The 24,654-nt window shown below is 30.7% G+C and overlaps 4 protein-coding genes and 1 long non-coding RNA gene across 26 annotated transcripts in view; 2 read left to right on the forward strand and 3 right to left on the reverse strand.

Annotated features, from left to right (window-relative positions):
• The window catches only part of Ndae1 (Na[+]-driven anion exchanger 1), a 52,757-nt gene extending 42,497 nt beyond the window's left edge, over positions 1 to 10,260 (forward strand). For 15 of the 19 annotated variants that reach the window (XM_067354684.1, XM_067354683.1, XM_067354686.1 and 12 more), the window contains 4 exons: positions 317 to 451; positions 4,111 to 4,286; positions 5,135 to 5,249; positions 6,619 to 10,260. In XM_067354684.1, the coding sequence (XP_067210785.1) occupies positions 317 to 451; positions 4,111 to 4,286; positions 5,135 to 5,249; positions 6,619 to 6,696 (504 nt within the window). In that variant the 3' untranslated portion in view covers positions 6,697 to 10,260. Of the gene's footprint in view, positions 1 to 316; positions 452 to 4,110; positions 4,287 to 5,134; positions 5,375 to 6,618 lie in introns of all 19 variants that reach the window. The other 4 variants (XR_010890144.1, XR_010890146.1, XR_010890145.1 and 1 more) reach the window with 3 other exon arrangements.
• Positions 1 to 16,974, reverse strand: part of wg (wingless) — a 105,797-nt gene extending 88,823 nt beyond the window's left edge. The window contains exons 1-4 of the mRNA XM_012373719.2: positions 16,190 to 16,974; positions 15,806 to 15,891; positions 15,044 to 15,276; positions 14,757 to 14,795 (exon numbers count right to left, since the gene is read on the reverse strand). The gene's annotated coding sequence lies outside the window, so the exon portion shown is untranslated. The remainder of the gene's footprint in view (positions 1 to 14,756; positions 14,796 to 15,043; positions 15,277 to 15,805; positions 15,892 to 16,189) is intronic.
• LOC105676064 (putative gustatory receptor 28a) lies at positions 9,969 to 12,965 on the reverse strand. Of its 3 annotated transcripts, none has more exons than XM_012373668.2 (4): positions 10,997 to 12,963; positions 10,799 to 10,867; positions 10,641 to 10,741; positions 9,969 to 10,543 (listed from the first exon to the last, which is right to left on the reverse strand). In XM_012373668.2, exons 1-4 carry the CDS (start codon positions 12,092 to 12,094, stop codon positions 10,528 to 10,530), a joined length of 1,284 nt encoding a protein of 427 aa, XP_012229091.1. In that variant the 5' UTR covers positions 12,095 to 12,963; the 3' UTR covers positions 9,969 to 10,527. The 3 variants fall into 3 exon arrangements, with proteins under 3 accessions (XP_012229091.1, XP_012229082.1, XP_067210818.1); XM_012373659.2 differs by having other exon boundaries at positions 10,641 to 10,730; positions 10,997 to 12,953; XM_067354717.1 differs by having other exon boundaries at positions 9,969 to 10,741; positions 10,997 to 12,965.
• Positions 16,975 to 17,113: 139 nt separating the features above from the next.
• On the reverse strand, positions 17,114 to 24,615 carry LOC105676410 (JIL-1 anchoring and stabilizing protein). 2 transcript variants are annotated; one of them, XM_012374255.2, is made up of 12 exons: positions 24,304 to 24,615; positions 23,764 to 23,834; positions 23,467 to 23,627; positions 23,183 to 23,319; positions 22,715 to 22,898; positions 21,759 to 21,854; positions 21,310 to 21,649; positions 19,878 to 20,052; positions 19,444 to 19,497; positions 19,291 to 19,356; positions 19,075 to 19,207; positions 17,114 to 18,912 (listed from the first exon to the last, which is right to left on the reverse strand). In XM_012374255.2, the coding sequence occupies exons 1-12, from the start codon at positions 24,382 to 24,384 to the stop codon at positions 18,680 to 18,682; spliced, it is 1,731 nt and encodes a 576-aa protein (XP_012229678.1). In that variant the 5' UTR covers positions 24,385 to 24,615; the 3' UTR covers positions 17,114 to 18,679. The 2 variants fall into 2 exon arrangements, with proteins under 2 accessions (XP_012229678.1, XP_012229688.1); XM_012374265.2 differs by having other exon boundaries at positions 18,766 to 18,991.
• On the forward strand, positions 20,430 to 21,496 carry LOC136999878 (uncharacterized). The gene is made up of 2 exons (XR_010890153.1): positions 20,430 to 20,722; positions 20,799 to 21,496. It is a non-coding gene; the product is annotated as an uncharacterized lncRNA (long non-coding RNA).
• Positions 24,616 to 24,654: the final 39 nt, after the last annotated feature.

Raw genomic sequence — 24,654 nt, forward strand, 5'->3', positions numbered from 1 at the left:
CCTTTATCATAAATGTTATAAAATTAATTGATATTAATTTGAGATTTGAGAAATATATAAAATATTTTATATATATACACACAAAATATTATTTATAATATTTCACAAATTAAATTAGATTGTCAAGTTGTCTTCAAAAATCATAATTTTACTAATAAATATAAATCAGTATAGTTTTTCAGTCAAATTGGGTCATAACTCTGCTAAATGTAATTTTCAATGCAATAACTGTAAAACTGAAAATTAATCAATCTCACAACTCAAAAGGATGATATATTTATGAAAAACTTAATTGAAATCGTATGAAATTTTACAGCTTGTCGTAATGATCGGCATACGCAAATCTCTGGACTTGATATTCACCCAACGCGAACTGAAAATCCTCGACGACGTAATGCCGGAACCGAGCAAGAAACACGCCGAGGAGCTCCGTAAGCTGGAGAACGGCGAGGTTAGCATCGCCACACAAATACTAAACGCCGTCACCTGTTGCAAATAGCATACAGATAGTGATCGCGCGGCGAACGCTCGCCCCGTGGTCACTATAAACCTTTCCGATTTTGGGGAATCCGCCCTTTGCAGAAAAAACGATGTGTATACCACTACAAGCGATCGGATGAACGTCATCTAAACGAATTAATTTTTCGTTTCTGCGCAGAGACCAGATTAGAGTAAAGATACAGGATCGCCGGATACGAAGCTAGGATATAAGTTTAATTTAAAGTTAAATAATTATGTGTATGCACAATAATTTAAGAGAGTCAATCCGGCCTTCGGTAATTTACACACAAAAATTAAAAAAAAAATGAACGGACCAATGAATTCTATGCAAGACGCACACTTTTTACGATTACTGTTACGTCGGGACAACACTTTACTCCTTTCTGGTCGAGAATTTCGCGTTCACAAAAGATGCTTTATCGCCTGAATACGCCAGGATGACGAGAATGGTATTGCACAAACGTTTCGAAAACGCGCGCACATTAATTGTCTTCAGCCCGCAGAATTTTATGCGAAAACACGAAAGTATATTTGTGAAAATAATGTAATATTCGTTGTCTTGAGCATTTATACGCTAAATTTTTACCCGATATTCTTTTGACGAACCAAGACTCGGCCTCGGAACCATCCTCTCGTCTTCCATCCAGCACATGTGCCAAATAATTCTTATCATTAAACCCAGGTGGTATACCGACCAACCAGTATTAAAGTAAATATAATGAAAATCGTTGTTGAATTTTTAAACACGGTAGACTTTTGGATACCGCGACCTTAAACTTTGTAACGATAGCATTGTTGTTGTAGCAAGATTAAAGTAATGTGTTGAGTGTTGATCGTTTTTTGCAAGCGCTTCGAACACGTCGACGGCTACCTGAGCTTTTATTTTGCGCAACACTTCGCTCCGAATTGCCGAATTATTCTTCAATAGTGAACTGCGCTCGATGATTTATTGATATTGTTATCGTTATGTATCATATGTAATGCATATGTTATATATAATTTTAATTATATATAATTATCTTTGTTTTTTTTTATTATACGACTTTAAACAAATTAGAAATAGGAAACTGTCTTATATTTTGTTATTGCGATATTGTAAATAATCAAGATTGAATAATATATTTACGAATCGATAATTTTGTATTAAAGACGACATTTGAAACTATAATGGAACACATCACGCGATTGTCGGTAAATAAGAAAAAGATTGTTGCAAGGTGAGCAATATTGTACGTTCGAGTCGATTTAGCGCTTCTTTTATATAATTTGTACATTCCAATATTATTACAGTAAGCAAAGAATTGTTTTAAAAAAAAAAACAGTCAGTTCACCATAGAAGAATATGTGATCGCCATATTGCGACTAGTTTTTTAATATATTTACAGTAATTTTAATCGATAACAGATTGCCTATTATGCAAGTGGTATCAACGAAGATATTTGCCGAGTAGCAATCGATGCACCGTGATCGATATCGCGACTTGGCGAAACGAAATGTCTTTTGCCGTGTCGCTGATATCTCTCTCCCTGTGTGAACTATTCGACACACTCTTGTATCGATTCGATGCGCTGTCGTACACACAACCCACTTATCTTATCATGTAAAAATACATTATTGTTTCGAAACACATAAAACCTTTTTATAATTGCAACATTTCCTAACACAATTAACGACTCACTTTGATTAACATGTTCACATAACTAAAAAAGCTCCTGTAGTCAACTTTACAATAGTCAAGTATCAAAAGACGATCATTTTAGAATTATTATTAATTTAAAACCCTGCAAAAACGTAAAATATACTAATATTTAATAACAATATCACAACGTCCAATTACTGTTAAATTTGTAACAATTACTGTTAAATTTACTTATGTATTTTATAAAATTGGCCTTATTTTTGCATTATTATTATGTTTCAATTTTTTTATTTAGATTGTGCGCTTAAATAAGTTATGTAAACTAAGTTTAATATGTACAGAAAGCACAATTGGCTTTTTAATACATAAATTGTACAAAAATAATAAATTACACACATAGTACGTTAAATCCCATTATCAAGAAAAGATTTTTGGTCAATTGAGAGACATTTTTCGAAAAACGTATGACATAAAAAATAAATCACAATAAAAAAAACACAATTTTTACACAAGTACTCATATGAAATTTCTATCTCATGATTTTTAACGAAATCTTAATTAAAACGTAACAAATCAAACTTTTATCAAACTTTTTGCCAATGTATCATAAAAATAAATAATTAATTTATGAAATCGTATCATTAATCTGAGAATTGTATAAGGAAATTCGTAATTATTATTATGTTTGAGTTTTCACACAGTGCAATAAAATAATTTTTAATAAGAAAATAATATATCTTTTTTTAATCACGTGTCGCGAACAAACTATTAAGTGAGACGTCCCACCGTGTAACAGTCGACGGTGTAAGTTCATTAAGTAAGCAATATGATTAACGGAATAACTGAACGGAAAGCACCATGACTTACGGAGGAGAGTGACGATTCAGCGAGAGAAAATGAGAGCGACCGAAAGAAATCACGAACCGGACAAACACGGATATCGATACGGAAATCGCAAACGAAAAAAACGCCAGTTGTCGAATCCTCCGCCTGTCATCGGTACGTCACTATGAGTGCACGCCGTAGCTTTGCCGCATACAGCGACAATCATATTTTCGCAAGCGAACAATTCAGCGAACACTTTACACATCGGTTACACGCATCGAAGAAAGCGCTCTTCTTTTCGTTGACGACTTTTTGGTGAGCGTACGTGCCGATGCACGTTGCGATAGGTGCGTTCCAATTATGGCAGTGGGCTACATGCCGCTAAAAACCGATTGCAGTAATAGCATGTTACAAATTATATGCAAATTATGTGGCGATAGCGACGATATATATCGCAGCTTATGCTTCATTGAGGATCCAAACAAATTGCATAAACTCAGTATTACATAATAGTTGCATAATATTTAACTGCTGAATTATTAAAGTAAAAAAAATATTGAAAATATACTAAAAGAACGAAATGTGCCTTCACATGTCATTTATTCGTTTTTGAATAATTTAATGCAAGCGTGTTAATGTTGCGTATCCTCGCAAAGTATAAGCATCGATATCATCATTATCATGTTCCGTTCATTATGCGCGAACAGAATGACAATATCGCGTATCAGTTAAACCCCACGAAGCGAAAAAAAAACCGCAATGACACGCTCGTGTGAAACCTATTTTAGAAAATTTTGTCCCCCAACACGAAACCACCCCTGATCTCATCGTCATTACGGGCTCGTCGCACTGATTTTTTAATGTGCATTTCTCCCTTTATCTACACGCAAAGCAACCTCATTTGTATATCGAGTTACGTGACTTCCCTACCTCAAGATCGTTATTACTCCTCCCTCGTACACATTTATAATTTATTATCGCGCAAAATTGATCGGCTCGTAAAGTGCTGGCGAGCAAAGTATCACGCCTGCTTCCCGGCAATTTAAAGGCAATGCAAAGTTCGCTTGTATTTATGCATGGCCTGATAGAGAAACTCATCATGTATCAACATTGAGATTTAAACCGTTGTTTGATTAATCCTGCAGGAGCAGACAATGGGATATGGGCCTCCGGGAAACATTCAGATCTCTTTGGCCAACGGGAATATTATGAAGATCCCTCTTGCGAGTATCAATATCAGCGAGGAAGTGAATAAAACTGGCATTTGGCAGCAGGTCAACGAGGGAAACGAAAAATCGAAACAATCAAAATCACTAATCAAGCAAGTATTGAATTTCTTGCATCTTTGCAAATTATATAAAAATAAAACCAATTCATGTAAAGTCAAATAATTGAGATTGTCGGGTAAATGATGTAAATGCAATAATTTTCAAAGTAATATAAACTTAGTGCAGCGTATTTTTTAATAACTTTGTGACAACTATTACTTTCGTTACTAAGAAATCATCATGTTATCTTCTATTTGTATTTTACATCATTTCGTACAATGTTTTATACGATTTATTTTATTTTTTCTGTATTTTACGTATCTTATTTTGACGTTTTATTATTTTTATCTTGATTCTAATGTGCACGCAAGGATTTTTTTGCAAGAAAATAATGATCAAAATCAAGAATCTATAAAAATGAATCAAAAATCTTAATTATGTATTCATAACGGCTTATCGCAAATTCTCTTCGTGCAACGTATCATATTCATACAATCAAAAAACAAATATCTGTGAACAAATATATGATTATTTAAATATTATCAAAGGAAAATGTTTTTTATTTGATTTAGAATGATTGCAGAACTGATTAATCATAATATGACATCAATGTAACATCGATTAATTGCAATACAAGACTGCAATAACATACTGCTGCACAATTAGAGAATTATGATATTTAAACTCTTTAAACTTTGTTCAAATGTAATGTTCAATATTGTTTCATGAATTAATTAATATTAAAGTTTTCCGTAGAATGCGCGCACGTAAATTACAGATATATTCTATCCTATCTAACATTAAAATTTTCTCAACAGCAATTTTGTCGACTTTTGAACAAAAAGAATGTGAGATCATCATCTAATCGTTGAAACTAATCAAGTTCATAATTGTCTGACAGTGTGGGAAAACAAAAGAAGCATCCAAAGAAAGACAACTCGTTAGTAGCCGACGAAACAACAAGGCTGACGACGATGACCGAAGAGGACGAGGATGACAGTGGGATCTCGATCAAGGTGACACACGTAAATGACTCTAAATTCTAACTACCATCACCATCACGAATAACCGACAATTCATATGGCAAGACACACAGCAAGAGCACCAATACACCGGCATGCAACATACCCCATGCACCGCTGTGAGTAAACTTACAAACGAGGACGGCATGACAGCCCTCGTCGAGTCGTCGTAAAAGCGAATTTCAGACGCGGACGACTCATCGTAGAAAACGTGAATTTTTATGGACGACTTATGCGACGAGAATCGCGACTTAATCGCGCAGCAACGATGATAATATTTACGATATTCAAATTTTGACACGCGATTTCGCGACAATTTTTATTTTATCATAAACCTATAAATATATGAATTATATTTTAATTACGCAAAATATTTTAGAAAATATAAATTGAATGAATGAATGAAAGAAACTTTTTTAAATTCATTAAATGTTATGAAATGATTTGTCATCCATATCTACATTTTATTTTTTTCGTCGCATAGCAATAAAATCGTCTATGAGATTTAACCCTGCAACTCGTGCTTATTCTCATATTATTAGAAATATATACGCACATATGTGTTCTTCGTTGATTCATGCACCAAAATAATTAAATATTGATGAAGAAGTCGTCTGCCTTGTTCCATTGGTTTGTATTTTATTATTTTCATATGGAATGATTAATTCTCTAAACCATATATTTTTAAAATGTGAATATAATAACAATGCATTGTAGATAATTAAAGCAAGATGTCAAAGGCAAATTTAGAAAAAAAAACTGGTATAACGTTTTTTCTCGAAACAGCTTTGTAAATGTAACAAAAGCATCTAATAGCATGTTTCTTTCTTTCATTGCACAATTAATTGCTTTTTACTATTGCATGAGCGTTGCAAAATTTTTTTCTTTGTTAATTAGTCGTATCAATAAGTCAGCGGAGTTCTTGGAAATTCTGTATCCAAAAGCAATTAAGTTCATCGTCAAAAAAATTAAAAAAAAAAAAAAAAAAACATAGTACATTTATTTTATAGATCCTGTAGTACTATTTTATATCTTTGATCTCCTAAATTCTTTTAGAAATGTTAATGTTACTACTCGTAATCAAATAAAAAAAAATTAAATTAAATCTCGAAAAAAAAAGATTACGCAAAGCTATATCTTTATGTGCAACTACATCTCATTTGGAAATCTCTAAAAGATCTTTAAAAAATCTTTTAGAAGATTTCTAAAATAATAAATAATACAATTCAAAGTATAATCCTGCATTCCAGGCTCATAATTATTTCTAATTTTGCTAGAAAGATTTTAAGGAAAAAGCATCAAAGCCAGTTCTAAAGAATAATACAAATAGAAATGAATAATTACTTTAATTCGATTATTTCAGGTAGATTTAATACGATCAAAGGAAAGCATCAGTCCCTTAAAAGCAAATGGTACTACCTCAGCTGAAACTTCCGTTTAACAAGAAGATAAGAGAAATGAATGTACGCTAAAGCAGCATACAAGTTTCTTTACATCAATCATTTCAATATCTCGATGAACTGTTTCCTTTTCTACCGTTTCTATTTTTATCTTATGAATTGCCATTCAAATGACAAAAAGTGATAAATCATATCATATTTCTTCAAAACGTTCATCCTGATCAAAAATAATATCTACTATCATTTATCTTAATCTTATTCTCTTGTATTATATTTGTACTATATTTAGCGAACAATGCGCCACGTGCTCTTAGCGAATACCCCACAATTTATACTCAACTGTATAAATGAGATTCACCGTGCACAGTCTCAATCTGTATATAAAAACAATTCAGCAAGATTCGTCAATAACGTCCAATTGTGATTTCATGAAGCCTCTTTTTTCATCCCCAGGATAAGGTAATGGTACGCGTTGCATTTCGAATTGCGGCAGATTCGTATAAAAACAACTTTAAAAGTATGCAAAAACAAAAGAAGCAAATATATCTTTTAATGGCTATTTATGCAATTCTTCGTTAATATTACGCGTGAACTGATGATGAGAAGAACAAAAGAAGACGATTCTAAAATATTTAAAAAAAAATGCTTTAAAGTAATAGAGATGTAGTAGTTACATGTTTTTTACGTTTAGTAACGACGGCAAATACAAAAAATGCGCATTTAAAAATCCGCTACATCTTTTTTAGATGTATCGATATTGAAAAATCATTAAAAAAACGCACACTTTTCCAAATCGCAATATAATATGGCATTTAAAATATAAACGCAAACTACAAAATAAAAATTGAGTTCTTAAACGCATTTGAAATTACTCAAGCTTTGTCGTATTCAAATATTCGAATAATTAAAATTGAAATATTCTTATGAGCATATATATATATATATATAAAGCGAATGATAATAAATGACAGCAATAACATTTATTGTCGCTAGTAGCATTGCGTAGATAAGTATTCGAGTGTGTGCAATTGAAGTTATTCGAATACTTGAACAGTGACAGCTGTAGTTTTAAGTTCGTCGTATCAATTTCAAATTTATATGATGTAAATCATAGAAAAATGAGCAAGAATATCGTATTGTCGTATATATGATTCTGCATGTAGCGACTAAGTAGTTAAAGTAACTTTATAATCGTACTATGCCAAAGAAACCCCACGATATATACGTGTCGATATTTCCTTCGAGGGATATCCTGCAAGTTATTACTAGCAAACGTTGCAAGCAACTGAATGCATGTTAAAAAAAGACAAATCTGACAAATGCTGCTTGTTAAGAAAATTGTGTTTTTCAATATTGTTCATTTTCTAATAATATTAATTCGATACCTTGGAGTAAGAATTGTCGAAGTAATTTTGTAATTCAAAAAAATATAAATATTCGTCCTCTAAAAAAAATCATAAAATAATCATAAAATAATATTAACTCTTCTCGTTTCAAAATACTAATATATCTCGCTAATTTTACAAGAGTAATTTTAAATACAGAAATTTTTGAAATATTCGCGTAATAGCTAATCGCTCGTGAATATAATGAGAATTAACTTGCAAATATTTACTTTTTTTAATTAACACTCTAGATAAAATTATTATAAAAGTAATTAAAATTGTTATTTAGATAAAATTCGATTTAGAAAATTTGCAAAAATATTTAAAAGTACATAGCACGTTTCTGATATTTTTTAAAGTTCCAAATTAGCAAAAATCACGCGCAAAATTCTATTTTCATAACTTTTTTGATATCTAGGTACGCCCAACTAACCATCAGCGACAATATTGATATATTCTAATTGTAGAAAAATTAATTTCTTTACCACAAGATTCATAACAAAAATTTAACATGTCACATAGATGCCACGCGGTTTTCTATAAAGTAACACAGTAATAGAGTAGTCCCTTGAAGGATATCCGATATTATTTGTAATTGAAGAGAAAAATATAGCTGTCAATTTGTATAACCTGCTATATGTAATAACTAATCATGCGACAATTTACTGAGTGAGTATCTTCTGTTTGAATATAAATAGTTGTTCATTGATTAAGATCGGTTTATTTACGCGACATTTTTTAGCACACATGCTATTCTTAAAAGAAATAATTTTGCTTTTTAATCAAAATAAAGCATAAATAATAAGTATTTTATTAAATTGCAGCTAATTATGTTAAATTTGCATAAAATAAATGTAATAATTGAGATTATTGATTTTAGAATTTTTTGTACTAAACAGACAGAATATTCACATTAATAAGTAACTTGTACAAGCCAGTCCAAAACATACGAACAATAAGATGAGAAATGATAAAATTTGTTCTCAAACGATTTGGAACAGATCTCTATCGATGATCACAGATTTTATTCGTAAACAAATTAGCTTCTCAATTCGGCTAATCAATAAAATACAATCATTCAAGACATAAATATTCGTATAAAATTTTTACAAAATTGAAAAATTAGCTGAAACGTTCACGATATATTTTTTTATACGGACATTTTGCTAACCAGTAGTTTGAGAAAACATGTTTCAATATGGACCCAATGCTAAAATTACGTCTCACAATATATATCGTTTAAATATGTAGGAATGCTCAAGGGAAGACCTACAGAAATTATATATAAAATAATATGAAACATATATTGCGCTGGAAAGTATAACTGTGCGTACTTTTAAGTATATTTTTAAGAAAAGAAAGTGCGCGCTCGCGCGTATCTGAGCCGCTTAAAGTCATGCGTAAAATCTGTTTGTAAAAACGGAAATTGCAATATCAATGTATGTAGTATGATGCAACAATTAGAATCCAGAATATCGTATCGTAACCGAACAATTAAGAAGGAATCTGGAAAGGCGTGCCATAATCTTAGATGCGAGAATAAACGTGCAAATATTAAATTGACGAATGTAATGTAAAATATAAAGTATCTAATAAAAAATGTATGTATGATATGTGTGTCGATGCGTTGCAACGGTGATCTTCGATGCGTTGATTAATTTCACGCGTATCGCAGCGAAATCAGCGATGGCGAACGGGCTATAATCGCCGACGTAGTATTAATTGGTTGTGATTAGGTAGAGAAGGTCGGAAATTAGTTTCCGAGCTGACAAGGAAAGTAGTTAATGCCTGTTATGTACCTCTAAACTGTGCTGTGTTATCTTGAATTAATATGTTGAAAGGTTTGCTACTGTTTTCCGTTAGAAAATCACATCTGTAAACGTGGGCCTACGCTAAAGCCGGACGAGATTGTGAAACGAACTTCGTACTTGTGCGAGAATTAATGATCGTCATTAATGGCGACGAAACTTGTCTGAAACATTTCCAAGCCGGTGTAAAGGTAAAGCGTGATCTGCGATATAAGATGCGGTGTACTGATAGCTACGATCTTTTTTTTTTTGAGAAAGATAACAAGCAGCGAATGAAAGCATCAAAGAAGAAAGTTCACATTAGAGAAATTTGTACTAGAATTCCATTCTGTCATTGTACTGTGTAGTGGGCGCCATTAAAGTCTAATTGACATGATGTATAATTAATAAATTAATTGATAATTATATGTAATTTATGTACAATATACATTTACTCCTTCATCCTCTAGTTTTGTAGTCAGAATTAATCGTATTTGTACATGTATTAGGAAGTTACAAAGCCGCAATTATCGTTTGCGTATCGATATCACTTAATTGAGATCAAAATATTTATGTTTGTTATTATCCGCACCTTGTTGTTACGTTGTGTTTAGCGAATCTTCTCGTGTACAGTTACAGTGCGGTTTTGACGAACACGAGCTTCCCATTTGAAATTGCACAAGTATCACCAGATACGTCGCTACTGTACCGACCAGCTGATAATCAAAATTGTGGATTATAAGAATCTAATTCACTTAGATGCCAAGATAAGCTATCAATGCGCATTTCGAGCGATATTCTAAATATTCTCACCGAATGGAGGAAAGTGTTATCGAGCACGAAGTATCCGCTAGCTGTGAACTGTATCTTGCGATGTAGCAGTTGAAGCGAAAATTGCTTGAGCTGCAACAAATCTACAATAAATGTCGTTACGATGAGTACGATCGTTGGCAGCACTTCATCTATATTACCTCTGACTTCGCCTCTTTGCCAATCGTGCAACTTAAGAGATTATGCACCACATTGCCCGTTTTTTCCATCTACAATAAAATTCGTAATTGGAATATCACGTGATTTCGTAAAATATTTTGTTTTATGTTTTTTTTTTTTCAGCGAGTCGATTAGAGTACGATGCAAAATCGCGCAAGCTGTTATTCCGATTATCCTACCTCTTTCAATATTTTAGTAATCCTGTTGGTGAAGAGAGAAATGGGATACATTAAGAATATTAACCACAAGACGGTATTACTGAAAACTTCGTACTCTAAAACCTCGTCGGACATCAACAGAGGCGAGAGAAGATAATAGCCGTTGTATATAAGTGTCAAAAAGAGGAAAGAGATGCCAAACAGTATTGGCAGTGAGTAGAAGTCCGACACGTCCTGAGAGATCTCGCAGAGGTGGCAGTGCGCATCTCGCAGCTGCAACAGTTGATGAATGGTGGAATTGCTGACGACGATGCGGCGCGTCTGACAGAGCGACTGCGGTCGCTGATCCGACGTGCTGACCTTGGACAGACTCTGTATCGCTCGGTTCACATCAGCTAAGTTTGCCTGAATGATGGTGACTAGCAGGAAGTACTGCATTATCAACCAGCCTACGTGAAACGTCGGCAATATGTCCGTCAACCAAGAAATCGGGGTCGACTGGAAAGCTATGACATCGGTGACCATCAGCACGATCAGTAGGCAACCCTTTAAGATGTAGATGATGACCACAGTACAGAGGACACGCTGTCGTCGCAGCGGAGGATACAGTCGGTACAGATAGTCGATCTCGTGCTCGATGGCCATCAACCGATTGGCGATTCGCACCAGAGATTTCTGGTCGATGCAGAAGCTGAGCAGAATCGTGCAGATCACCACGGTGCCGAGTATCGTTTGCAAAATCTCGATGCCCACCGTCAAGTTGGTCTTGTTCTCATACTCCATATTAACTCTGTACGGTATCGACAGATAGTTCGAAGAGATCATTAAGGTGATGAGCACGGCGTTGTAGATTATCCCGATTTCGGAATATTGAAATGTGCACGACTTCTTCTTTCTCTGCACGACGATACGATGGGCGAATGTGGCGAGACCGATGAGCTTGAAAAATATTATCAATATTCGAAGTGTCCAGAAAGAATTTTCATGCGGTCCTGATTTTATCTTTATCGGTTTCTGTTTACTAATTTTTTCCGCAAGAATGTTTATTTTGTTCAGACTCTCAAAGAAATTGGGCATCTTGGCATCCATGAAGACTAAATTTTCAATCGACAGAGACATTTTTCCAATAATTATTTTTCTCCATGATTTATTTTAAAATCAGTGTCTAATTTTTCTCCATCATATGCTGTCAATTTATGTATATTCATGCCTCCTTTTCTTAATATTTCCTATGTTGTAATATTTTAATTACATTCGTATCGATCCTTCATGTTTTGTGCAATAATTATTTTTACCAGATGTTTGTGCGTAAATATTTTGTCGATGTACACATTTTGATATAAAATCTTTCTCAACATATAGAGCAATCGCTTCACAAATAAATAATTTGTATTTAAATAATCTAAAAAATACCCGTTTTTTTTTATCGATATCTATCTTTCCAATTGTTACGAGTCCAAATTAAATGTTGTTCTTTTAACGTCATATACGCCTAATTACAAATCTAATAAATCCACGTATACTCGAATCAACATTGCACTTTAAGCATGCGAAGTGGCACTGAACACTATGTAACGGGAAATTTCCGTAAATGACTTTGTCGCGACCATCATGTATGCAAAACATTATTAAATATTTACTCTATGATAGTCAGAGGAATGTGATGAAGAACATGAAGTCAACACTTTATTCTATATCGACCGATACCGATCCTGTGATGGAATCACCGATTGTGCCAACTAGCAGGTGCGTTATGTTACACATTGTTAGTAATTGTTAGTAATATCCACTGAAGCTCGCTAGAATATTTATTCTATCATGTGCTCGCGCATATGGCATGTGATATGAAAGTACGATATGAATAGAACAGAATACACACCATTCGTGTGCTCTCTTCTACTACAATGTTGGATTATCGCAGTAATTAAGGAATCAAAAATAGCATAATTGCATACAGTCGACAACGTCGACATACATCAAGTTTTCATAAAACGTATAAGGACAAATAATATCGAACATCTAAAAATATCTCACTTTAGAAAAATATACTCATTACAAAAATAAAAACTCACATCTATGCACATTTTACTGCTAGATAGGATATTTATTTTATTGTCGACGAGAATTGATATTATCTGGTGATTTATCTGATCTAAAGTCACTTGTGAATTGAAGAACTTAATATATGGAACATTGTTTGAACCTCCGCGATAATTTTCATTAACCAATGCTATGTGGTGCAGAAAGCAATAATATGTGCAATAACTTATTTTTAATAATTGTCATAAATGTTTTTCATGTAAATTATCTGTACTATTAATTTATATAAGTTCCTATAATAATATAGAAAAAAATTCAAAGATCTCAAAAATATTCATAAAAATTAAATATTTTCTTTTATTATTATTTAATTTAAAATTTGTTTAAATTTTTTCCCCGTTATGTACTTTATCAATCAACTTTATACATCAATCTATACATCCTTATATGAAATGAATAAAAAATTCATTCAAATAGTTTGTTAGTTGATTAAACAATCCAAAGCTAGATTTGAAACAAAATTTCTAAGCTAAAAGTATTAAAAAATATATAATAATATCTATATATATATAAAATTATTATAAAATTAATAGATTTTAAAGTAATTCTATACACTTAAACTATTCATCAGATAATACATTTAAACAAAATGTTAACTCGGATTATATATTGGTAGATTATCTAGTTTGCAGTATATATATGTACATAAGGGCATAATTATAATTGTTAAATCGATAAAAGCTTACAATGAGTATAGATACGTAGGAATATTTTTAACAAAACAGGAATAAATCATATGGACGAGATGAGATAAAATAAAATTCCAAATTGCAACGATTAAACAAATTATTGGAGCTAAATAAAATATGATGAAATAACTGCAGCGAAGACTGAGAATCTATGAGAGTATAGTTCGAAGCACGCTTCTATATAAGTCAGAAAAATAGAGATTCAAAGAACATCTTATACAAAAACTGAAAACTGAGATGGTTGTTATAAGAAGATCAACGAGAATTTCAAGACTAGAAACAATACGAAACAAATCAATAAAAAACCAGATGGATATACAAAACCATAAACGACTGCATCAATGGGAAAAAATTGATCTGATACAGAACAGGTACGATAAATGTCTGAAGAACAAAAAAAAAATCTTGGAATAAGAAACCTTACAAAAAAAAGAGAAAGACTGAGAAAGACATGTCTGCAAGGCATCAAATAAGAGCAAGAGAAATCAATACACAATAAAAAAAATATACGGTAAAATGTACATCAGAAAATTGAATCAATTATACAAATCGCTGTATAAATAACTGTATCAATAAGCACAATGTTTTCATTATCAATGTGCACAATCAAAGTGCACATTTAAAACTGTGTTTTAACTATCACCCTTTTATAACAATCTTAAATTTGCTAATAAAGTTAAGTAAGAATATATTTATACATACCAGAATCATATTAAATTCATCATATTATATTATCAACATTTGTATATCTTTATAATTTCTGAAATCAATTTTTTATCATTTATGCCGTAACATTTTCTTTTGTATATATATATATATATATATATATATATATATATATATATATACATATTGTATATATTTCATATTTGCAAAAATGTAATCGTAAAATACATTTCTTAGCAATAATATAATCAATATTACAAATAAAAAAATCAATAAGCAAATATAAATATTTGGCAAAATTATATATAGTGAATAAATTAACTCACCAGTTGTTGCACTCTAACTAAATACGCTCTTAGCTATACCTAGAAAAAGAAATTATATATTTTAATTATTATAAACTATTTTAAAAATGTGTGTCAATCATTACATATTATTTAATTTCCATTTTGATAAGATATAACTACATACAACAAATTGTATATATATATTTTACATATTTTAATAAATACTTTCAGACATTTTCATGAATATTTAATAATCATAAATTTCATAATTGTTATCTCTATCTATTATGTATATATTGAAATAATGAGAAAATAATTTTACTCACCAGTTACAGTGTTGTAGTTTGCTCCGTCTGCTTTTGTTTGAATACTGCAAATCCACTTCTGCTCCATCGAAAAATTAACGAATACTTACACTTAATTACACACACTACTAAAATCAACTCCACTGCATTTAATTTCTTACATATCGTGAATTTATTACACCGCGGTAAACGAAACGCAAACGCCAGAAATAAATACACTGCTGCAACACGTCCACGCACTCAATATTGTACAACTAGAAGAAAATGAAACAAACAATGATTATTTTAACAATCGCACAAAAGTCATCCTCGAAGTCGAAGAACGAACAATTAAATTTGTTAATAAAATTAATCAAAAATATATTTATGCACAGAATCATATTATAAATTCATATATTATATTATTAAAACTTATCTTTATAAATTCTGAAAGCAATTTTTGCCATAATTTATGCCATAACATTTTATTTTGTATATGTATGTATTATATATTTCATATTTTTAAAAATTTTACGATTTTATAATAAATTATTTAAACCGCATACATAATTTGTATAAACTTTAAAAAGTTTTAGCATTAAGATAGTAAAAAAATTATTTTATATTTTATTATTTATTTGCAAAACTGCAAGTTGTAAAAATGTGATTGTCAAAGCACATTTCTCAGCAATAATGTAGTTAATAAAAAATCAATAAGCAAATATCATTATTTACAATATCAATATTTTGCACAATTATATATATACAGCAAATAATAAATAATGATAAATAAATTAACCTCACCAATCATTGTTCGGTTCCGTGCATGCTGCAGGTTCTATTGTTGCTCCGTCAAAGAATTAACAAATATTTGCACTTAATTTTACGTACTAAAATAAAAAAAATAACACTTTAGTTGATTTATCATTACTTATTGTGCTCAACATTGTATACACAATTAGAGAGAATAAAATAAACAATAATTGTTTTAATTTAAAATAAACATTGTATAAATAACAATTATTAAATTTTTTGTTACCTTTAACGATCACGCAATAGTTTACATCAAAGTCAAAGAACGAATAAGTTTACAATATGACAATTTAATCGGATTTAATTCCATCACGCTAAATTTTCAAAATGCTACATCTAATAGAAAATATATTATGTAGCAGAATTTGTACTCACTAGCATTTTACCGTTTTCAATCCACAGTGTATCCACTGTGCATTTATGATTAATTACGGACATCTACGATGAATAATACGTTTTAGCAAGCGCCTATCTTCTTAAACGGTATCTTCCACAAAAATTCGCACTCGTTACACACTTTTAATGAGTAAAATACGCGATTAATCAGAGAACGTTCACACTTTGAGTTCCGAACCGCAGTAATAACCGTTATGGCCGGAAGCGTGTGAATGTGCCGATAGTCGATATCGCTGATATGTGCGCCATCTTTTGACTACATCAATAATTATTTCACTAAAAAAAAATTCGAAACAAAGCGCGAATGCTTTGCGATTAATAGCGTATTTTGTTCATTTCTTATAGTTGCATAACAAGTGAAAACTTTTATTAGAATTACTAATTAAAGAAAAAAATATAATTACAATTTTATATGTGTAATATTTGCACATATAATATGCGATATAAACATTTATAACTTATTTAAATTTTAATTAGATAATTTTTATCCATATGCGAAATATTTTTATACAAAATATATTTTTATCTTCTAACAAATACTATTAATGGCAAAAATAAGTCATATAAATGCCATATAAATGATACACAAAGATTTCAAATTTTATTGTGCATACATATTTGTTTTTTTTATAAAAATAACTGGAACAATAATTCTGTATAATAATATTTCATCATATTATTTATCGTTTCAAATGTGTGATTTTATTAAGAAGATTACTTTTACAAATTTTTTTTATAGATATGCGATTATAAAATTACAATTATCCTAGAAGTACTAAATATACATTTAACTATAATTTAACTTGATTAAATTTAATGTAATTATAACATTTCTGTTCTATTTTTACTTAAAAGAAAACAACTTTATTTCTGACTTGAAGGATAAAATATAGTCAACATCCATAATGTTATAGCCTGTTGTTTATTTAAATTTTCGACAAAAATATCTCGTTATAAAAATTGCATCAATAAATTTTCATACTTTTTTCCATACATTGCATATATACCATTAATTATAAAATAAGATTTAATACTTACCAATCGTAAAATGTTTATAATATCGTATTTACGTGTTGCCCATGATAAAGGTGTGATAATATTCGAAATTATTGTTCATTAACTTCTCTAATTTGTACAATTTCGATACCTTTTCACGAACACTTTATAATTTTATTGTAGTAGATTTTGAGTTTTATTTAAAGTTATTTATTTATTTAAATTTATTTTGTAGGAACAAATAATTGTCATAAACATTTAAAGATTCATTTAGATAAAAAGAAACGATAGCATATTTGTTTTCCTTTAAAGATATCTTTCCCTTCAAATATAATGAAAATAAGAAAAGTTGTTTTCATGTAACAGAAAGAAAAACTTTTAACATACGATAAAAGCGAAAAACTTCCAGCGAAGAACTATTTCTGAATGATTCATTACATTATAATTTTTATGCAATACGTTGTTCATTGCTGACATTAATTATAATAACTACATAAGTAAATAAGTTTTGTGTGAGAGTAACAGTATTTATGTGTTTTTTACAAGATTTTTTTCCATGGCACTGGCCGAATATACAAAGACTAGTATTTCAATACATGACAGTTTTATTTTACTGTCAAGTAAAATACTATACGCGTCTCATCCTATTTTCATTTACTGTCAGTCACCTTTGCTCTGTAATATTTGACAGTAAATATTTGCCTGTTTGCATTGCGCATTCAGTGATTGTAGATATTGTATCAAGTGATAATGTGAGCATATTGTGATGATATAAATGTATTATTTACTCACAAACTCGTAAAATAAAATATAACACACTCTGGCTTATTCCAGAAATTAATTTTCACATGTAAACGAGTAAAAGTGATATCGATCGCATTCACAGTTATTTTATAATTATTGTTAATTGGGAATATAGTATGACTAATTTATAATACTAATTTACATAATCATAAGAATAGTAATATAATTTTTGTTTTACACTTTTATTACGTAATGCGAAATATCAAGATTTCATATAATTCAAATAAGTAAATAGCGTATTGCGCTAATCTGCTGTTTTTTTTTTGTTAAATTTTTATACTATATCCATTGTATATCCACGTAATCATGTTTTATGTAATGTATATATGAATAATTCATACTTTTCAACACTATTTAATTGTGATAATAGTACATTATTTTCACCGAATACACACAAAACATTTAATTTTCATAAATTTTATTTTTGTTTCTTTCAAAAATATTGTTGCAGCTACATTTCTAAATGTGTCATTAAAATATCTAAAAATTGCAATAACACATAAAATAAGATGTATCAATCAAGAAGAAAATTACAAATAATAATTCAAATAGTGCTTTGTGAATGCGAACGATATATTTCAGTTATAAATTCTTTTTTAATACCGTAATATAAGAAAATAAGCAAAGGTTAATATTACCAGTAAAGTCACATTAACCACAAAACATTTGTTACTTGGCTTCCTCATTTTTAGGACTCTCACTTCTAGTAAACACTCCTACTTTCGTTTTGGTAATCGATTCTGACTCTGTTTCAGTTTCTTGTGGTTGTGCTACCGATTCTGCTTCTGCTTTCGGTTCTGGTTCAGGTTCTGCTTCTGGTTCTACTACCGGTTCTGCTTCAGTTGCTACATCTGTATCCGGTTGACTACCATCTGCAGGCGAATCTTCCGATCTACCTGCATCTGCATACCAAACATTTTTACATATAATAAAAATATGTAATAGAATGTTTTTTAATCTTCTTCGTTTAATATGTATCACCTGTAATCATTATAAAACTATCCCATTAAAGATTGCAAACCTAATTGCTTACTGTATAATCGTAAAATAGTAAAATATATTACCTTGAATGGCAGGATCTGACATCAATGAAAAAACTTTTTCTTCGGGCATATTTTTTGTTAATTCTTTGAAGTGGAACACTTGATTTGAAAATGATTGCCAAAATGACTGACCTTCGGGTATGGTAAACATAGCCTACGCAATTGTTATTTTATAAATATGTGCTCAGAGAGAAAAAAATATATTTATGTAATATGTCTTTTATATGTGACTATTACCTTATACTTGTTATATATGTGTTCAGCTTTTTGTCTAATCTGCTCTGCTTTTTGTTTAAAGATAGCCTGAAAAGAATATCACAAATATAGTAGACAAAAAAAAACAAAATTACAATGTATTACAATGCGTGTGCGCATGTTATATATATATACCCCTTCTTCTTCATTAAGTTTCCATTCCCCTAAGTTGCCAATATATCGTCGGAGCTGAAATAAAAAAATAATCAATTAGAGAAAAAAATTCTTTAATATTAAAATTATCGAACAAAAGCGCAAGTGCCTTTCAGAGTCAGAGCAAGTTGTTCATTGTATTTATAATTGTATTAAAAAATATATTGTACTGTAACGTGAATTTTGCATTGTCAAATCTTATCATTTTATTATTTTATAGCAGAGAGTTATACTGAAGATGATCTTATAATTGACAGAAACGTTCGTAAATATTTCTAAATACAGTTATAACTAGCATAAACAACTTATATTGGTTCTAAAACCTACTTGCATCCTTTTGTTTTAGATTTGCTCAATCATTCGAGCCTTATCAAATTTTAAAATTATTAAAACTTTTAGTATATATATTTATATACCCTTTTCACTGTTTCCACAATATGTGGATGTTTCTTCAGCATTAAAGGATCAATGGAAAGAGCCAAGATATCGTCCATCGCTTGTAAGCATTTATCTGTATTGGCTCGATCCAATCCCAAATTAGATTTTATTTGAGCATCTAATTGCAGCAATTGAGCCTCTATACGAAGCCACCTAAAATATGACATTGTGAATATGAGCATTCAATTATGATTAAGATGTGCAAACTAATAATTAAGAATTAGTTAAAGCTGCTAGAGCCTGAGCTAGATAATCTTGCTCTGTTTTTTATTTTACATAAATGTAATATATATGTACGTTTCAGCCATGCGGGTTATGGCCATCTTCAATGTGTTAATAACAATTTGAAAAACTATGTTCTAACTATATTCGTATATCGTATCTGTATTTTCGCTGATTTCCGCAATTCGTGTTTTAATGAGTTTTATTACATACGCTGTTTGGTTTTGGTGGTTTACGTCATTTTTATTGTTAAGAATCCGTGTCCAGTGATTTTAAATTATGCGTTTTTCCGTTCTCTTCGATAGTTAAAAAATTATTGTGTTTTGATATTAGGCGTCGACCTTAGTCCCACTTAATACAATTTATTTATCATAATAACCCTCTCTCTAATCCTTCCTCCCACAGGTACTAACTCCTACTTTTATGAATTTCTCCTTCCTCCTTCCCCATTCATGTCCTTGGACCTTGTTTGTTTCTACTCACAGTCTATCCTGTACTTTTCAAACAACTAGTTCTTTACTTTACTTACGCAAAGAGACAGAACAACACAGCATTTTTACAAATATGACACTTCTAACAAGCACTATAATACTACATTGAGGTATGTTGATTTTCAAATAAATAAGTCTACCAATACTATTATAACAAAATAATGTTAGATAACTAACGATTACAAGGTCGACGCCTAATATCAAAACACAATAATTTTTCAACTATCAAAGAGAACGGAAAAACGCATAATTTAAAATCACTGGACACGAATTCTTAACAATGAAAATGATGTGGACTACCAAAATCAAACAGCGTATGTAATAAGTCTCATTAAAACACGAATTGCGGAAATCAGCAAAAATACAAATATGATATGTGAATATAGTTAAACATAGTTTTTCAAATTGTTATTAACACACTGAAGATGGCCACAACCCGCATGGCCAAAACGTACGTATATATTACATTTATGTAAAATAAAAAACAGAGCAAGATTATCTAGCTCAGGCTCTAGCAGCTTTAACTAATTCTTAATTATTGGATAATAAAAAAAGCCACTAATACTATTAAATTATTGATTGTGCAAACCAATTTGTATGCCGTGTTTTTCAAAGCAAAAATTGTATCTTACACTTTTACAAGAATTTATATCTTTCGATTGTGACGTCTGAATAATATAGTAAGATTTCTTCATACCTCAGTTTATATGTTTTGCGATGCACAGACCCTTCTTTTGTTAGAGGTTTCTCATCTTCTGGTACGGGTACATTAAAATCAAGAGAATCCTTCACTTGTTCTGGCAATATCTCACCAACCTCTAATTGTGCTTTCAATTTCATAGCATTCCTTGCAGTTGACCAATCCCATTGTGCACGAGCTTTTTCACTTTCAAAAGATTTCGGCCTGTTTACATCTAGCTTAATGCCCACGTGTTCCCCAGAATATGTACGTGCTAAGAGGACACGACTTGAAGATGCAGCAGTATTCGATACTACGGTTCCATCAAGTATCGATTCCTCACCGACATTATTTCTTTCTATAAATTAAATAAATTGTATCTTTCAAAAACAAAATAATTTAAATTGCAAAAAAATTAATAAAAAACTACCCATAAAAGAGGAAACTACAAGGCTATCCATGCTTACTTTCAATTGCAGCTCTTTTTTTATGCATCACATTTGGTGTTGTTTGATGTTCATTAGAATCTTCATTTTTCGGTTTACGACCTCGTCCAGAATGTTCTAAAAAATATATTTGCAATAGTATTATGACATAACTTTAAAGATAAATTCTTAGAAAATAATCGACTTTCTCATCAATTTTTTAAAATTTATTTATTAATTTTTAATTACGACTTAAAAACAAAATTTGGTAAAAGAAAAAATCGTATTAGAAATCGCTTACAAATATGACGTTTCAAGGATATCAGGTTGTTTTGAATCACCTTTACATCACAAGAATGTGGGGAAACATTACTATTAAATTAAAAAAATATATATATAGTTCTAAAAATTTATTAATTGAAGATTATATGCGGGATACATTAACACACAAGTACTTTGCTTTCTGTATACGAATTAATGATAATTGTTCCAAAAGAATTAATCGTTTTAATTCTCTTGTAGACAAATTGCGCGTTTCATCTGATTCCCCAAATCTTGAGTATTTGACGGATATTTCTAATGAAGAAGTCTGCGTTCCTCGATTCACTATTAAAAGACATTTAAATATAAATCTCTTTAATGTATTCCTATCCCTTTATATACATTAAGTATTTTCAAAGTATATCTATCCAAAATTTTATTATGATGATAACTGTAACATTATTATCTCTTTTCCATATTTTACAATGTCGATAGTAAACAAGAATATTTTTATCATTAAAACATGATACTTCAAACTCAATGCATTAGACACATTATACATTAAGAGGGAAGGAAAAAAAGTCGATTATTTAATATCAAAATATTGTGTAGATCTCTATTGTAAATATTCACTATTTTATATATAAAACTTGTAACAATGGTTACAAAATATCAAAGAAAAATTCTTTGTGAAATATATAAAATAAAAAATATTGTGTTGTAAATATCGTTTTTACCTATATTGGTTTCCGTTTCATCTGAGCTTGAAAAATCTGCAAAGCGTTTTGGTTTAATCTTGCGACCACTGCGACTAACTACTTCTTTAGGCGATTCCTCGCCCTGTGAATCTAGAGCAGCTTCTTGTTTCGATGCATCACTTGAGGCTTTTCCTCTACCACGTTTCTTCTTTTCTGGTACATCCTATTGCATTGCCATGTTTTTTTTTATAAATCGTTTTATATAATTTTTAAATAAATTTACTTTAATAATTTATTTTCTTAAGATATGTATTTTATAAACAATAGTGTAAGGAACAATCGCACAAAATGTTTAATCTTTAAAAATATTTGTCGGCAGTTCCTAAGTTTCTCTTGGAGTATACTTTTCAATAACTGTTCTCTTGCACAGTATTGTACAGCATATATTAGATACTCCAAAATATTAGTTTTTATGTAAATAAATAACAAACAACAAATATGACTTACAGGAGTGTTAGAGGCAGATGTAACAGTTTTTCTTTTCAAGGATTTCTTTTTCTCCCCTTCGTCTATTATTAAGGAACCAGAGTCCATATCACTGTCTGCAGCACTGATACTTGGCAAATCTATAGTCACAGGACCTCCTATAGACAAAGCACCATTTGTAGTAAAAAATTTTGATCGTCAAAAAAATCATGCATCTATTTATAAACATTTATATAAATTTCATAAAATAATTATTTTAATATAAAAATAACATTAATAATAATAAAAATAACATTAATCAGTACCTTTAATAGCAGCAAGATCTGCCAAGGGCTTATTCCTGTCATTCTTAAGTTCTTGTTCAAGTTGCTGTATACCCTCATGAAAGAACTTTCGTCGACTAGGTTTGCAAAACTTTGCTTTGTTCTCGACATAAGAGTGCAACTCTTCAACTTTGCAAACAGCTCTAAAGTTTAAAATTTTAATATTTAATTGCATAATCATAAGATCATAAATATTCTCTTTAATAACCATTACGTGTAATAGCATTTCAGAGAGAGTAATACTATATCAATTTGTTTTAATTAAATTTATAAACTTACGTTTCTCCTGTACCGTAAAAGTAAACATTGTATCTAGTATTTTTGGAATTCGGGTCACTAACTTTTTCAACCTATAAGCAAATGAATAATATATGGATGTGAATAGAGATGTACACGTATTACACGCCAACTTGAAATAAGGTTACGTTTGTTTGCTGAGAATGCATCGTATAAATTCTATTGAAATATATAATTTTAAAGATTATATACAGTTGAAAACAATTATAGAATATTAATAAGAATATAAATAGCGACATTTGTTGCGTAGTATGATCGGTTAAATGCAATTTAGCTAATTGTCATTCATTTCGTATCAATCCCGCGCTTTTCTTACTCTTGTGAGAAAAACGCGACATTACGCAGCGTAACCGCGCGTATAAGAAACATGATAAACGCAATATATACGTAATTTATATAATCTCTCCTTATGTCATCGTAATCAGATATTTGTGTAAAACAATTTGATAAAATTGTATACAGATCAGGCATGTTAATATTTTTGTTTCATCGAGACAAGATCGGGATTCGGTGCGAACTTACTCTGGCTGGCCATGGCGGATAACCTCGAACTTTTGCAAACACCTTGTCACCGGAGAAGAACTTCTTTAGCAGCTTCACCATGGCTATAAACGATCCGCGATCGCGGCACCAATTTGTTCTATCGCACTCTCTTGATTGCCGAACACTGCGTTAATAATATAACGATGTTAATTTCGGACAAACATCACACAAAACACCGCGACAACCGCCATTTGCACGACAATACCGAAAACACGACCACGATACGACGCTCAACTTCTATTTGTCGCGGCGCGACGTAACATCATGGCAGCGCCAGCAAGCTGCGGATCTACCCGCGCAAAGTCGAGCGTATGATGCGTAACCAGAGTA

Source organism: Linepithema humile, chromosome 5 (genome assembly GCF_040581485.1).
Source record: "Linepithema humile isolate Giens D197 chromosome 5, Lhum_UNIL_v1.0, whole genome shotgun sequence".
Taxonomy (NCBI): Eukaryota; Metazoa; Arthropoda; class Insecta; order Hymenoptera; family Formicidae; genus Linepithema; species Linepithema humile.